Source organism: Neoarius graeffei, chromosome 9 (genome assembly GCF_027579695.1).
Source record: "Neoarius graeffei isolate fNeoGra1 chromosome 9, fNeoGra1.pri, whole genome shotgun sequence".
NCBI lineage: Eukaryota > Metazoa > Chordata > Actinopteri > Siluriformes > Ariidae > Neoarius > Neoarius graeffei.
This window is the reverse complement of record NC_083577.1, coordinates 6,686,874-6,701,023: the sequence shown is the minus strand read 5'-3', so window position 1 is coordinate 6,701,023 and position 14,150 is coordinate 6,686,874. Positions and strand designations below refer to the sequence as shown.

General features: G+C 45.0%; 1 protein-coding gene across 1 annotated transcript in view; it reads left to right on the top strand.

The window, feature by feature from the left end:
- The first annotated feature begins 9,344 nt into the window (after window positions 1–9,344).
- dnajc10 (DnaJ (Hsp40) homolog, subfamily C, member 10) overlaps window positions 9,345–14,150 on the top strand; it is a 139,542-nt gene continuing 134,736 nt past the window's right edge. The window contains 5 exon segments of the mRNA XM_060928986.1: window positions 9,345–9,445; window positions 10,478–10,757; window positions 13,684–13,693; window positions 13,696–13,848; window positions 14,052–14,102. Coding sequence (XP_060784969.1) covers window positions 10,539–10,757; window positions 13,684–13,693; window positions 13,696–13,848; window positions 14,052–14,102 — 433 coding nt within the window. The 5' untranslated portion in view covers window positions 9,345–9,445; window positions 10,478–10,538.

The window sequence follows — 14,150 nt, the reverse complement described above, 5'->3', positions numbered from 1 at the left end:
AGATTCTTGTTCTTGGCTGCAGGAGTGGAACCCAATGTGTTCTTCTGCTGTTGCATGTTGAGATGCTTTTCTGTTCACCACGGTTGTAAAGAGTTGCTATGAGTTACTATATCTTTCCTGGCAGCTTGAAACAATCTGGCCATTTTCCTTTGACCTTTCTTATCAACAAGGCGTTTGCTTCCACCCACAGAACTGTTGCTCACTCACTCAGTTTCTTGTTTTTCACACTTGTTTTCTGTGTAAACTCGAGAGACTGTTGTGTGTGAAAACCCCAGGAGATCATCAGTTTCTGAAATACTCAAACCAGCAGTCTATCTGGTTCAAACCAACATCTATGCCACAGTGAAAGAAAGTCACACTTTGAGATCACAATTTTTCCCGTTCTGATGTTTGAAGTGAACATCTTGAAGTGAAACTCTTGATTTGTATCTACATGATTTGATGCATTGTGCTCCTGTCAAGGGATTGGCTGATGAGAGAACTGCATCAAACAGCAGGTCACTAATAAAGTGACCAGTGAGTGTAATAACTTCCACAATTTTCGAGCATGACTGTGGATTTGTACTTTTCACATCTGTAACGTATAGCCCAGACACTGAAACTATAATGAAAGGTGTCAGTTATGCATGTTGCTGGTATGATGTCAATATGACTACCAATAGATCTTTTCACTGTCTTTTTGCTGGGTACCGATTACCTCATGCATTAAAAAACAGGCTCCATGACAAAACTCTTGGTGATGCAACACTGCAGCAGTGCTCTAGCCACATATGAAGTCAAGCGCTGATATGTTGGGTGAGGAGGCCTGGGGGGGCAGTCAGCATTCCGGTTCAGTGAGGTTGAACCTCCGCAAACCATGTCTTCATGGAGCTCGCTTTACGCACAGGGGCACTGTCATGATGGAACAGGTTTGGGCCTCATAGTTCCAGTAAAGGGAAATTATCATACTATAGCATGCAACAACATCCATCCTATTTCCAATTTTATGGCAAAAGTTTGGAGAAGAACCACATATGGGGGTGGTGTAGTGGTTAGCGCTGTTGCCTCACAGCAAGAAGGTCTGGGTTTGATCCCCGCAGCCAGCGAGGGCCTTTCTGTGTGGAGTTTGCATGTTCTGTCCGTGTGGGTTTCCTCCGGGTGCTCCGGTTTCCCCCACAGTCCAAAGACATGCAGGTTAGGCTAATTCTTCTTTTTGCTGCTCTCGATTAGGGGTCACCACAGTGGATCTTTCATCTCCATTGCTCCCTGTCTTCCGCATCCTTCTCTACCACACCTGCCACTTTCATGTCCTCTCTCACCACATCCATGTATCTCCTCTTTGGCCTTCCTCGTTTTCGTGTGCCTGGCAGCTCCATCCTCAACATTCTCCTTCCAACATGCTCTGCATCTCTTCTCAGGATGTGCCCATACCATCTCAGTCTCATCTCTCTTAGCTTAATTCCCAAGCTCTCCACATGTGCTGTCCCTCTAATGTGCTTGTTCCTTATCCTGTCCAAGCTTGTCACTCCCATTGCAAACCTTAACATCCTCAACTCCACCACCTCCAACTTTGCTTCCTGTCTCTTCGTTAAGGGTACTGTCTTCAATCCATACATCACAGCTGGTCTCACTACTGTCTTATACATCTTTCAATTTTGCTGTTACTTTCCTATCACAAATGACTCCCGAAATCCTTCTCCAACTGTTCCACCCTGCCTGCAATCTCTTTCTCACCTCACTATCGCAGCCCCCATTTTCCTGCACAGTTGACCCCAGGTACTTGAATTCACCAACTTTCTTTATGTCTGCTCCTTGCATCTTCACTCCACTCTCATCCCCATTCTCATTGATGCACATGTATTCTGTTTTGCTACTGCTCACCGTCAAGCTATCCATCACTATGGCATTCCTCTTTGTTCCAATGCATACCTCCATCTCTCCAAACCCAGCTCAGCCTCCTTTCTACTTTCACCACATATCACAATATCATCCGCAAACATCATGTTCCATGGTGACTCTTGCTTCACTTCGTCCGTCAAGCTATCCATCACTATGGCAAACAAGAAAGGACTCAAAGCAGATCCTTGATGAAGTCCCACCTTCATCTTGAACCATTCAGTCATTCCAACTGCACACCTCACTGCTGTTTCACTGTTTTCATACATGTCTTGCACCACTCTAATATACTTCTCATTCACTCCACACTTTCTCATACAATACCATAACTCATCTCTCGGCACTCTATTGTTTGCCTTCTCCAGGTCTACAAACACACAATGTAGCTTTCTCTGGCCTTCTCTGTACTTCTCCATTAACATTCTTGAAGCAAAAATTGCATCCGACGTACTCTTCCTTGGCATAAACCCGTACTGCTGTTCACAGATTGCTACCTCTCTTCTCAATCTCACCTCCAATACCCTTTCCCATAGCTTCATGGTGTGGCTCATCAATTTTATCCCTCTGTAATTATTGCAGCTCTGTACATCTCCCTTATTCTTGTATATTGGGACGAGCACACTCTTTCTCCATTCATTTGGCATTTTCTCATTCTCTAGGATCTTATTAAACAGTCTCGTTAGGAACTCCACAGCCATCTCACCCAAACATCTCCAAGCCTCAATCGGGATACCATCTGGTCCGACTGCTTTCCCAGTCTTTGTTCTTTTCATGGCTGCCCTCACCTCATCCTTACTAACCAACTCTGCTTCCTGATTTGCTGTCTCCAACGAATCCTTTTCTCTCTTGGATTCTTCTCATTTAATAAATCCTCAAAGTACTCTTTCCACCTTCTTAATACACTCTCTTTGTTTGTCAGCACATTTCCATTTACATCTTTCATCACTCTTACCTGCTGTACATCCCTTGCTTCCCTGTTTCTCTGCCTAGCTAGTCTATACAGGTCTTTCTCTCCTTCTTTAGTCTCCAGTCTTTCGTATAACTCCTGGTATGCATCTGCTTTTGCCTTCGCTACTGCTCTTTTTGCCTTCTGTCTCGTCTCTCTGTATAACTGCCTGCTTTCCTCATCTCTCTGATTGTCCCAATTCTTCTTTGCTAGCCTCTTCTTTTTTATAATTTCCTGCACTTCTTTGTTCCACCACCATGTCTCCTTGTCTTCCTTCCTCCTTCCTGATGACCACCCTCGCACCTTCCTTGCTGCCTCTCTTACTAGTATAGCAGTAGTATTCCAATCTTCTGGCAGACTTCCATTACCATTCAATGCTCGTCTCATTTCTTACCTAAACTCCTTCTGATGTTCAACCTCTTTTAGTTTCCACCACTTAATCTTCGGCTCCACTATTTCACACTTCCTCTTTTTCACTTTCAAGCTCATCTTGCACATGGCCACTCAATGTTGTCTAGCTACACTCTCCCCTGCCATCACTTTACAGTCTCCAATCTCCTTCAGGTTACCCCTTCTGCAGAGTATGTAGTCCACCTGTGTAGATCTTCCTCCACTCTTAAACGTCACCCTGTGCTGCTCTTTCTTCTAAAAGTATGTATTGACTATTGCCAAATTCATCCTCTTTGAAAAATCAACCACCATTTGCCCTTCCACATTTCTCTCTCTTACACCATATCTGCCGATCACGCCCTCATCTCCTCCGTTTCCCTCGCCAACAATTCCGTTGAAATCTACTCCTATCAGCACGCGCTCCTCCCTCGGTATACTTTCTACCACTTCATCCATCTTTTCCCAGAAAGACTCTTTCTCTTCATTCTCACATCCAACCTGTGGGGTGTACGCACATCCAACATTGATTACCACTCCTTGAATCTCCAACTTCATGCCTATCACTCTATCTGACACCCTCTTCACATCAATCACACTGTTGACCAACTCTCCCCTCAAAACAATACCAACACCATTTCTCTTTCCATTGACTCCATATTAAAACAACTTGCATCCACCTTCAGTGTTCTTGGCCTTGCTTCCCTTCCACCTCGTCTCCTGCACACACAAAATGTCCAACTTCCTTCTTTCCATCATACCTGCTAACTCTTTCGCTCTGCCAGTCAATGTTCCCACAATCAGTGTTCCTACCTTCAATTCTAAGCTCCTTCCCTTCCATCTTTCATGCTCTCTCCTAACACGCCTCCCCCCTCTCTTTCTCCTTCTGTTTTGGCGCAATAGTAGCATACTTTCCACCGGCACCCTGTTGACCAACAGTACCAGAGGCGGCCGTTGTTAACCCGTGCCCTGACTGATTCAGTATGGTATTTCTCTTTTCAATCTGCATGTTAGATTTGGCACAGTTTTACGCCGGATGCCTTTCTGATGCAACCCTCTCCAAGTTATCCGGGCTTGGGACCGGCACCGAGTACGCTTATGCACCCCCAGTGGCTGGATTCAGGTGGCTCTAAATTGCCCATAGGTGTGAATGTGAGTGTGAATGGTTGTTTTTCTCTATGTATCAGCCCTGTGATGACCTGGCGACTTGTCCAGGGTGTACCTCACCTCTTGCCTGTGGGCCCTGGCTGTCTATCATTCAGTTTCATGACCAAATCAAACAGACTACTTAATTTTTCATGAAATAGCTGTGTAATTGCTCATAGAAGATAAATTCACTTGTTGTCATGCTCAAAACTTGCACAATTCATACAGTAAAATATCCACAGTGCTTGGGCGCACTATTTTGTCTCCTCTTGGCCAATCAGATTATGACTATGAGGGTGTGTGGTCTCATTATAATAAGTAAATATCCAAGATGGCTGCCCCCAGCATGGCCATGGCTGAGTTGGAAAAGCCTGGAAAATTGACTTGTTTGCTGCATATATTTAAGAAAGAAACATCCAAAGTAACGCCTTTCACAGCTGTAAGTTGGAAGAAGGCATGTGAATGTGCAGAAAGATGGAAAGACCCAGAGGACTGCATAGAGAAGCACATTTCAGTGGAACACGCAATGTAATGAAAGTGTCATACGGAAACCACAGGAACTGCTATTCTCACTTCACTAACAAAACAAGGATTGCTAGGGCTGCCAAACGATATAAACAGGTGGAAGGACAGTGTGGTGCAGAAGCCACAGGTGGTATGACACTTCCTACTCCAACATCTTCAACATGTGAAAAGGTTAATCCAACCCCTTCCATGAGTACCAGGACATTACGGTTGGCAGAACCCCTACTGGTCAGTCATACAGCCCTACCTCACGTGAAGCACATGTTGCCAGTTATTTGCATTGTGTGTAAGAAGAAGGATATTTTAACTTCAGGAAAAAGCATATGAATCAGAGATAAGCTTGTTCAAGCTGAAACCATTGATGCTGGTAAGTATGAAACTGTATTTCTTTATTTTCCATGGGTGGATTATGTAGGGGGTGGCATGGTGGTGTAGTGCACTGTTGTCTCACAGCAAGAAGGTCCTGGGTTCGAGCCCAGCGGCCAGCAAGGGCCTTTCTGTGTGGAGTTTGCATGTTCTCCCCGTGTCTGTGTGGATTTCCTCCGGTTTTCCCTCACAGTCCAAAGACATGCAGGTTAGGTTAACTGGTGACTCTAAATTGACCGTAGGTATGAATGGTTGTTTGTCTCCATGTGTCAGCCCTGCGATGACCTGGCGACTTGTCCAGGGTGTACCCTGCCTCTCGCCTATGGACCCTTTTCACATGACGTCACGACAAACGCGGCCGCCATTTTGGACATGTACTACCAGTAGTTTACCACAGCCAACATTGAGGAACGGCAGCAAAGAAAGTTTTTACTTTCAGCAAGACTTCCATCATGCCACTATATTGTTGTGCACCTGGATGTAGTAACCATCAACAAACAAGGCAAGGTTTATCATTTTATCGGATCCCGACTGAGAAGATGGATAGCGGCCATTAACAGGAAAGATTGGCAGCCCTTGGCATACCAACTTGTGTAGTGACCACTTTGTTGGAGGTAAGACGAATAAAATTAGCCAGAAAAGGCATTACATTGCTGTTAACATTCTGTGGCGGCGAATGTGTAACCAAATAGGTTAAAATAACCCATTGTAACCTCTTTGTTCTTCTGTAGTAGCTATTGTTGACTAGCTAATGTCAACAACATAGTAGCTAGTATGTTACTGTAGCAATGTTTATGTTCAGTCATTTGGATGACTGTTAAAACCTTTCAGTCTCAAGTTTTTCCTTTACTGTATTTACTAGTTTACTGTAATTATGATCCGGCAGCTATTTACACCGGATCCAGTGTAAATAGCTGCCGGAGCCAACGTCCGAGGTTCCGGAGCGCGCTCCGGCTTGCTCCCCCTCAAATTAAGCAGCGCGCTCCGGCTTGCTCCCGGGGTGCTCCGGCCGAGGTGCTGGCTTCGGAACCTCGGCCGGAGCACTCCAGGAGCAAGCTGGAGCGTGCTGCTTAATTTGAGGGGGAGCAAGCCGGAGCGTGCTGCTTAATTTGAGGGGGAGCAAGCCAGAGCGTACGTCAGTGAACAATCCTGGTGGAAGCAGGTAAACGTCGTTCTCTAAGCCTGCTAACCTCAATTTTTGCAAATACCTCTCCCTCTGCTCGCCCTGTAAATGCCCTACGTCGCTGGATAGTGAAGGTGTTTTCTGCATCTCGCTCCTTTTTCTTTTATGTTTTTCGTTTGTCGCCTTCCTCGCATTCAAACCGATTCGAGCCGAAGTCCACTACATGTCCAAACTGGCGGTCGCGTTTATGAAGGTCACGTGACTGAAAAGGGTCTATAGTCAGCTGGGATAGGCTCCAGCTTGCCTGCAACCCTGTAGAACAGGATAAGCGGCTCTAGATGATGGATGGATGGATGGATTATGTTGGGGGTGGATTCGTGGGCGGATTTATAAATTTTATTCATGGATTAGATTATTCATGGGTGTCACATGAACTTTATTTCCTTGCATTGTAAACCAAGTTTAGTCATAAACTCCTCTACTACTACTACTACTTGTCTGTGTTTAAAGCCATTTGTTGAACACAAGAAGACATGTACCAGGAAATGGTCATAGGCCCTGCCAGAATTTTTTGCATTCATTTTTTCCCCTTTTTCTTCTTGTCAGATCTCCTCTGATTGTAATTATCCTGTTTACTGAATTTACTGGTTTTTAGGTTTGCTGAGAAAGGCAGCTGAAATGAAAGCTGATTAAAGCATCCTTGTGCATATCAGAGGACAGGATTGTGCAGCACTTGAAGTGAAATACCATAAAAGTTGCTACAGAAATTACACCTACTTCCTCTACAAAAAAAAAAAACTAGACAAAAACAGTGAGTATTGGCTAGAATGTACTATGGACTGTCTTGTGAGCATTCTTTTCAAATTATAATACTCAATAATAATATATCATTTTACTAAATGTAGAAAAAATCCTGCAATTTCTGAATAGCTTATTTTTTTGGCTGCAAGCCTGAAACACCGTCTGTCCTTTATGAGAAGTCATTCGGCATTTTTTGTGAAAATGTGGAAGCAAGGATCATTCATCAGCATGAAATGTTCCGGTTAACCAAACTTACTTGGGCAGTATGGTGGTGTAGTGGTTAGCACAGTTGCCTCACAGCAAGAAGATTCCGGGTTTGAACCCAGTGGCTGGTGAGGGCCTTTCTGTGTGGAGTTTGCACGTTCTCCCTGGGTTTCCTCTGGGTGCTCTGGTTTCCCCCACAGTCTAAAGACATACAGTTAGGTTGATGTGGGGTGGCCTTGGGCTGAGGTGCCCTTGAGCAAGGTACCTGACCCCTGACTGCTCCCCGGGTGCTCTGGTGTGGCTGTTCACTGCTTCAGATGGGTTAAATGCAGAGGATGAATTTCACTGTGCTTGAAGTGTGCATGTGATGAATAAAGGTTTCTTCTTTTCTTTTTTTTACAGCGATGTTTGTCAAGACTGTACAGGAACAAGAAGGATTCATTCTGTCATCATACAAGTAAGCACTTTCATTTTTGTTTTGGTCAGCAGTCAAATTTAACAGGGATCCTTGATCCCACCTTTGATTTGTTGGTGGGCTCCCGCAACCCTGGATATATTATTCTGGTGGGCTTCTATTTTCATGACTCTTTGATCACTATCCCTTGGACATAAGAGGATCCTTATCATTAATCTTTATTAGCCCCCTGACCAGGAGTGTACAGATTTCTCCACAAGCCCTGACAGTCTACACTCATCAGATAGTTCATTAAGTTACATATCACCACGTGTGCTTTAGAGTCTGAACCGACCACTATAAATTAATCTGTTCTTTGAATTTCTGTCCATGTGAAAAAAAGTTACCTAGTCAAATATAATTGACAAATTATATTTTTTATAGAACAAATAAATGTTAATATTATTAATTTATATTGTTATAATTTATCCTCTTTGCTTAATTCTAAATTTTTTAAATAAATTGTAGCTATACAAAATCAGGCCCCTTATTTCTCCCAAATTTAAGACATTTTAGAGTCCGTCTAGCTCCAGGTCGTCCCCAGGTCATCTACATCCTGTTAACTTTCAGGAGTGGGAGACTTAAAGAAAGTTGGTGAATTCAAGTACCTGGGGTCAACTGTGGGTGGTAAAAGAGAGCAACTGGACTTACTTGAAGATTCTTGAAGACGTTCCACCTCTCATCCAAAAGGCTTCTTCAGTTCTGTCTGACTGGTAGGGAGCATCAGGTATTTATCCTCTCATGGATGAAAAGCTCATCTAAGGTGCTTCATCTAAGCTGCTTTCATCCATGAGAGGATAAATACCTGATGCTCCCTACCAGTCAGACAGAACTGAAGAAGCCTTTTGGAGGAGAGGTGGAACGTCTTCAAGAATCTTCAAGCAAGTCCAGTTGCTCTCTTTTACCACCCACAGTTTACCATGACCTGGATGACTGAGAATCTTCAGACATGTACCTGGGGTCAACTGTGCAGGAAAATGGTGGCTGCAATAGTGAGGTGAGAAAGAGAGCGCAGGCAGAGAAGGATTTCAGGAGTCATTTGTGATAGGAAAGTCCCAGCAAAAGTGAAAGGTAAGATGTATAAGACAGTAGTGAGACCAGCTGTGATGTACGGATTGGAGACCGGACCCTTAACGAAGAGACAGGAGGCAAAGTTGGAGGTGGCGGAGTTGAGGATGTTAAGGTTTGCGATGGGACGTTGGACAGGATAAGGAACGAGCACATCAGAGGGACAGCACATGTGGAGAGCTTGGGAATGAAGCTAAGAGAGATGAGACTGAGATGGTATGGGCACATCCTGAGAAGAGATGCAGAACATGTTGGAAGGAGAATGTTGAGGATGGAGCTGCCAGGCACACGAGGAAGGCATATGGATGTGGTGAGAGAGGACATGAAAGTGGTAGAGAAGGATGCAGAAGACAGGGAGCAATGGAGACCCCTAATCAAGAGCAGCCAGAAGAAGAAGACTAGTCTCCAACCGGAAGTTGCGTCATTACGTCTCACGGTGTGCGTGCGTGTGTGTATGGGCGGAGAGAGGATACCGGCATCAGCTGCAGGGTGTGTGTTGGATTTAACATGAAAAGTTACTGAGAATACCGACAGCATTTTATAGTTAAAGGTAATTAACACGTTTCTTTTTTAAATTATTATTATTTTAATGAGCGTGAACCTGTCTGTATTACCGTTACAGGTCATCACATCACCATGGCAACAACTTAATTAAAATAACCTGAAAGCTGTTTCGATGCCGAACAGTACGACACTAAATATTTTATTAGTAATATTATAAATGTACAATAAATACTAATAATACACACAAAGCCTTCTTTGATCTATTTTGTCATAGTGTTTAATATTAGTTAGCTTAACTTATTAGCTAGCTCGCATTATTTATACTACAGCTGTGTCTTTAATCTTTTTTTTTTCTTATCATAGATCAAATATTGAGCACAAACTATGACTTAAACCGTGCTTTGTTTAAAAATAAAAGAAAAATATTAGCTAGCGTAATAGCTAGCAAAGCTAACCAGTTCTGCTCCTTATATTAGCTAGCTTAGCTGGCTTTCCGACAAATCCCGCCTTCCTTCCTTCCTTCCTTTGTTCTGATTGGCGAGTAGTAAGTCGCGTCCGGCTCTGATTGGTTAATATTCTCTGGAGCGCGCTTGAATGCAAACTTGTAACCAATCATAGTGAAGGAAGCGGGGTATTGATGAAATTATTTATTATTATTATTAAATATATAGATTAAAAAACACCTAGGTATCAGTTTACAGATAAGTGGTAACATTTTGTGTTCTGTTTTTACTTTTCTGGTTTAAAACCAGATTCTAGAGAGAGAGGGGGGTCTAAACAACCTCCAAATTGCTTTGTGTGAATTATATTATAGTGAAAACCATAACCCAAATAACACACATTTAGTCTGTCATATTATTATATACCAATATAACAGTGAGTCTTTACACCAGTTATTATAAATGTGTTCTTTATGTAGATATCCTGAGTATTTGTCACTTCGATCCTTCAGTTCCTGTTGCCTCCAGGATTCAGACTGCTGTCAGAGTTTAAAGTAGCTCCACCCTGTGTAAACATGTATGCTTGTGGGAAATCACAGGATGCTTCCGTAACATTTCTGTCACTTTGATGCACACAGGATTCCTTCTTGGAGATGAAAGATTCTTTATTGTCGTAATCCTGGGAGAGTCCGTGCAGCAATGAGACGCCAGAGGTCATGTTCACCAGTATTCCAGGACGGTGTGATGTTTTCGATGAAAACTCTGCTGTTCCTGTTCATCCTGACATGGCTCATGGTGATGATTCACTCAGACGAGGATTACTATAAGATGCTGGGTATTTCGAGAGAAGCCAGTACCCGGGAGATTCGACAGGCCTTCAAGAGGCTCGCTCTTACCATGCACCCAGATAAGAATCCAGTGAGTATCCTGAGCATCATCACTGTGACATAGCTCCAGAGGTTGTGGTTTGGTTCGGAGCTCGGGTTACTGTGCGTGCGTGCGTGTGTATTTACAGAGAGGGAGTGGACAGGATTCGATAAATAAAGTGGCAGTGTGTGCAGCCGCAGTGTGAACACACGTACAGGACAGTGTTTCCCCTGTCAGTAGACAGGTTGTATTGTGAACGTGAAGTGGTAATTTTGTACTGGAAGTTATTTTTGTTGAACATTCTCATGCTGCTGCTGATAAGCATAAAATAATTTAATCTAGTTTCCATGGGAAATTTATTTTACTTTTTACTGATATTAATCTGAATAAAACATGAGAAAATGACCTTGCATTTCACAACATGATTTCCATTCTTCATCATGACAAGCACATGACGGACCGAACCCCACACAAACTCGATCTAATCATCCCCTTCCCTCCCCTTTTCCTTCCTTCCTCCCCCTCCCCTTTTCCTTCCTTCCTCCCCTCCCTTTTCCTTCCTTCCTTCCTTCCTTCCTTCCTTCCTTCCTTCCTCCCCTCCCCTTTTCCTTCCTTCCTTCCTTCCTTCCTGCTGCCTTCCTTCCTTCCTTCCTCCTCCCCTCACCCTTTTTCCTTCCTTCCTTCCTTCCTTCCTTCCTTCCCTTTTCCTTCCCTCCCTCCCCCCCTTTTCCTTCCTTCCCTCCCCCCTTTTTCTTTCCTTCCCTCCCTCCCCTTCCCTCTCTCCCTCCTCCCCTTTTTCCTTCCTTCCTCCCTCCCTCCCCTTTTTCCTTCCTCCCTCCCCTTTCCTTCCTCCCTCCCCTTTTCCTTCCTTCCTCCCTCCCCTTTTCCTTCCTCCCTCCCTCCCCTTTTTCCTTCCTCCCTCCCTCCCTCCCTCCCTCCCTCCCCTTTTCCTTCCTCCCTCCCTTCCCCTTTTCCTTCCTTCCTCCCTCCCCTTTTCCTTCCTTCTCCCTCCCCTTTTCCTTCCTTCCTCCCTTCCCTTTACCTTCCTTCCCTCCCTTCCTTTTCCTTCCTTCCTCCCATTCCCTTTTCCTTCCTTCCTCCTTCCCATTTCCTTCCTTCCTTCGTTTTCCTTTCCTCCCTCCCTCCTTTCCTCCCACCCCTTTTCCCTCCCCCCTCCCCCCTTTTCCTTCCCCCCCTCCCCCCCTTTTCCTTCCCCCCTCCCCCCCTTTTCCTTCCCCCCCTCCCCCCCTTTTCCTTCCCTCTCTCCCCCCCTTTTCCTTCCTCCATCTCTCCCCTCCCTTTTTCCTCCCCTCCCTGATTTCTTCCCCCCTTCCCTCCCTCCCCCCTTCCCTCCCTCCCCCTTTTCCTTACTTCCTCCCTCCCCCCCTTTTCCTTCCTTCCCTCCCTCCTTTTTCTTTCCCTCTCCTTTTCCTCTCTCCCTCCCTCTCTCCCCTCCCCTTTTCTTTCCTTCCTCCCTCCCCTTTTCCTTCCTTCCTCCCTCCCCTTTTCCTTCCTTCCTTCCTTCCTTCCTTCCTTCCTTTTTCCTTCCTCCCTCCCTCCTTTCCTCCCTCCCCTTTTCCCTCCCTCCCTCCCCCCCTTTTCCTTCCTCCATCTCTCCCTCCCTTTTTCCTTCCCCTCCCCTTTTTCTTTCCCTCCCTCCCCTTTTCCTTCCTCCCTCCCTCCCCTTTTCCTTCCCTCCCTCCCTCCCCTTTTCCTTCCTCCCTCCCTCCCTTTTCTTCCTTCCTCCTTTTCCTTCCTTTCTTCCCTTTTCCTTCCTTTCTTCCTTCCTTCCTTTTTCTTTCCTCCTCCCTCCTTTCCTTCCTTCCCTCCCTCCCTCTCTCTCTCCCTTTTTTCCCTCCTTCCTTCCTCCCTTCCCTTTTCCTTCCTTCCTCCCTTCCCTTTTCCTTCCTTCCTTTCTTCCTTCCTTTTTCCTTTCCTCCTCCCTCCTTTCCTTCCTTCCCTCCCCCCCTCCCTCCCTCCCTCCCTCCCTCCCTCCCTTTTTCTTTCCCTCCCCTTTTCCCTCCCTCCCTTTTTTCTTTCCCTCCTTCCTTCCCTCCCCTTTTCCTTCCTTCCTTCCTTCCTTCCTTCCTTCCTTCCTTCCTTCCTTTTCCCCTTACAACATGTGCTTCCTCTGAGTCACACAACCACTACTCCTGCTTCCACATACCGAGCTCACAGCTGTGTTGCTGTGATAGACAGAGAGAAATGATTTGGCTTCTTCGGTTCTCGGGTATGCTGTATGTCCGCTCTGGATAAGAGCATCTGCTAATGTAAATTGTCGTTTACACAAAGTTCTACCAGCATCATGAATAACGATTTTTTCTGAAATGTTTGTTCTAACAGTCCAATTAAATATTCATTTCCATCTAAGACATTCAAAGGATTTTACATCTTTCTGTATGATTATTTGAAAAGAGATGCTACATGTATGGGCTTCTTCTGAGCCCCGTCTCCATGTTCCACTGCCTCAGCTTGCAAATATTTGTGGGAATTTGCTTCTACCATCTCCGTTTAGAGTCTGTATCTGAAAACACTCTGTTTTGGAGGGTCAGCTGACGAATACACCTCCATCCCCAAAAATAACTCCCATGGGTTTTAAGTCTGTACTTATTGCCTCGTCAGACTTCTGAAATCAGAATATCGTCCTGTTGTATTTAAAGTTTCACTGTCATTGTGTCTGTATGAGGCAGACAAAGCACATCCTCAATCCAGAACAGTGCAGAGGAAGTCTGAGAGATGAGATACCAGTAGTAAAACTTGTTGCTTCCAGAATAAGGACACCCCCCCCCCCCCCCCCCCCCCCACACACACACACACACACACACACACGTGTGTGCGCGCACACAAATTAATTTATTTTGTGGAATGGTCAACTGATCAACGCTGTCTGCTAATACTCATTAATGATGTTTTTTCTCATGTGTCTGATATAAGTGGTGCTCCAAAGCCAAAACCCCCTCTTCTTATGCACACCTAGAACGATGAGACGGCCACGAGAAGTTCCTGAAGATCAACCGCGCATACGAGGTGTTGAAAGACGAAGACCTGAGGAAGAAATACGATAAATATGGAGAGAAGGGTTTGCAAGACGAGCAACAAGGAGGCAGATACGAAAGCTGGAACTACTACAGATACGATTTTGGTGAGTTTGAAAGTAGATGTGGAGGATCGTAGGCAAATCTGACCTGGTCTGATACCCATCCGGTGTTTCAGGTCTATATCCGTGGAGTCCTGATACTGATTCACTGATGTGTCCTGTTTGAAAAGTTTCATAGCGGAGACGGGGCGCTGAGAGCGCGCGACTCTGTACAGCTGTGTTCTGACTGAACGATCTGTGTTTTACAGGCATTTATGATGACGATCCAGAAGTGATTACTCTGGACAGAGGAGACTTTGGTAAGTGAAGAGATCACTGTCTGTCTGTCTGTCTGTCTGTCCATGTCT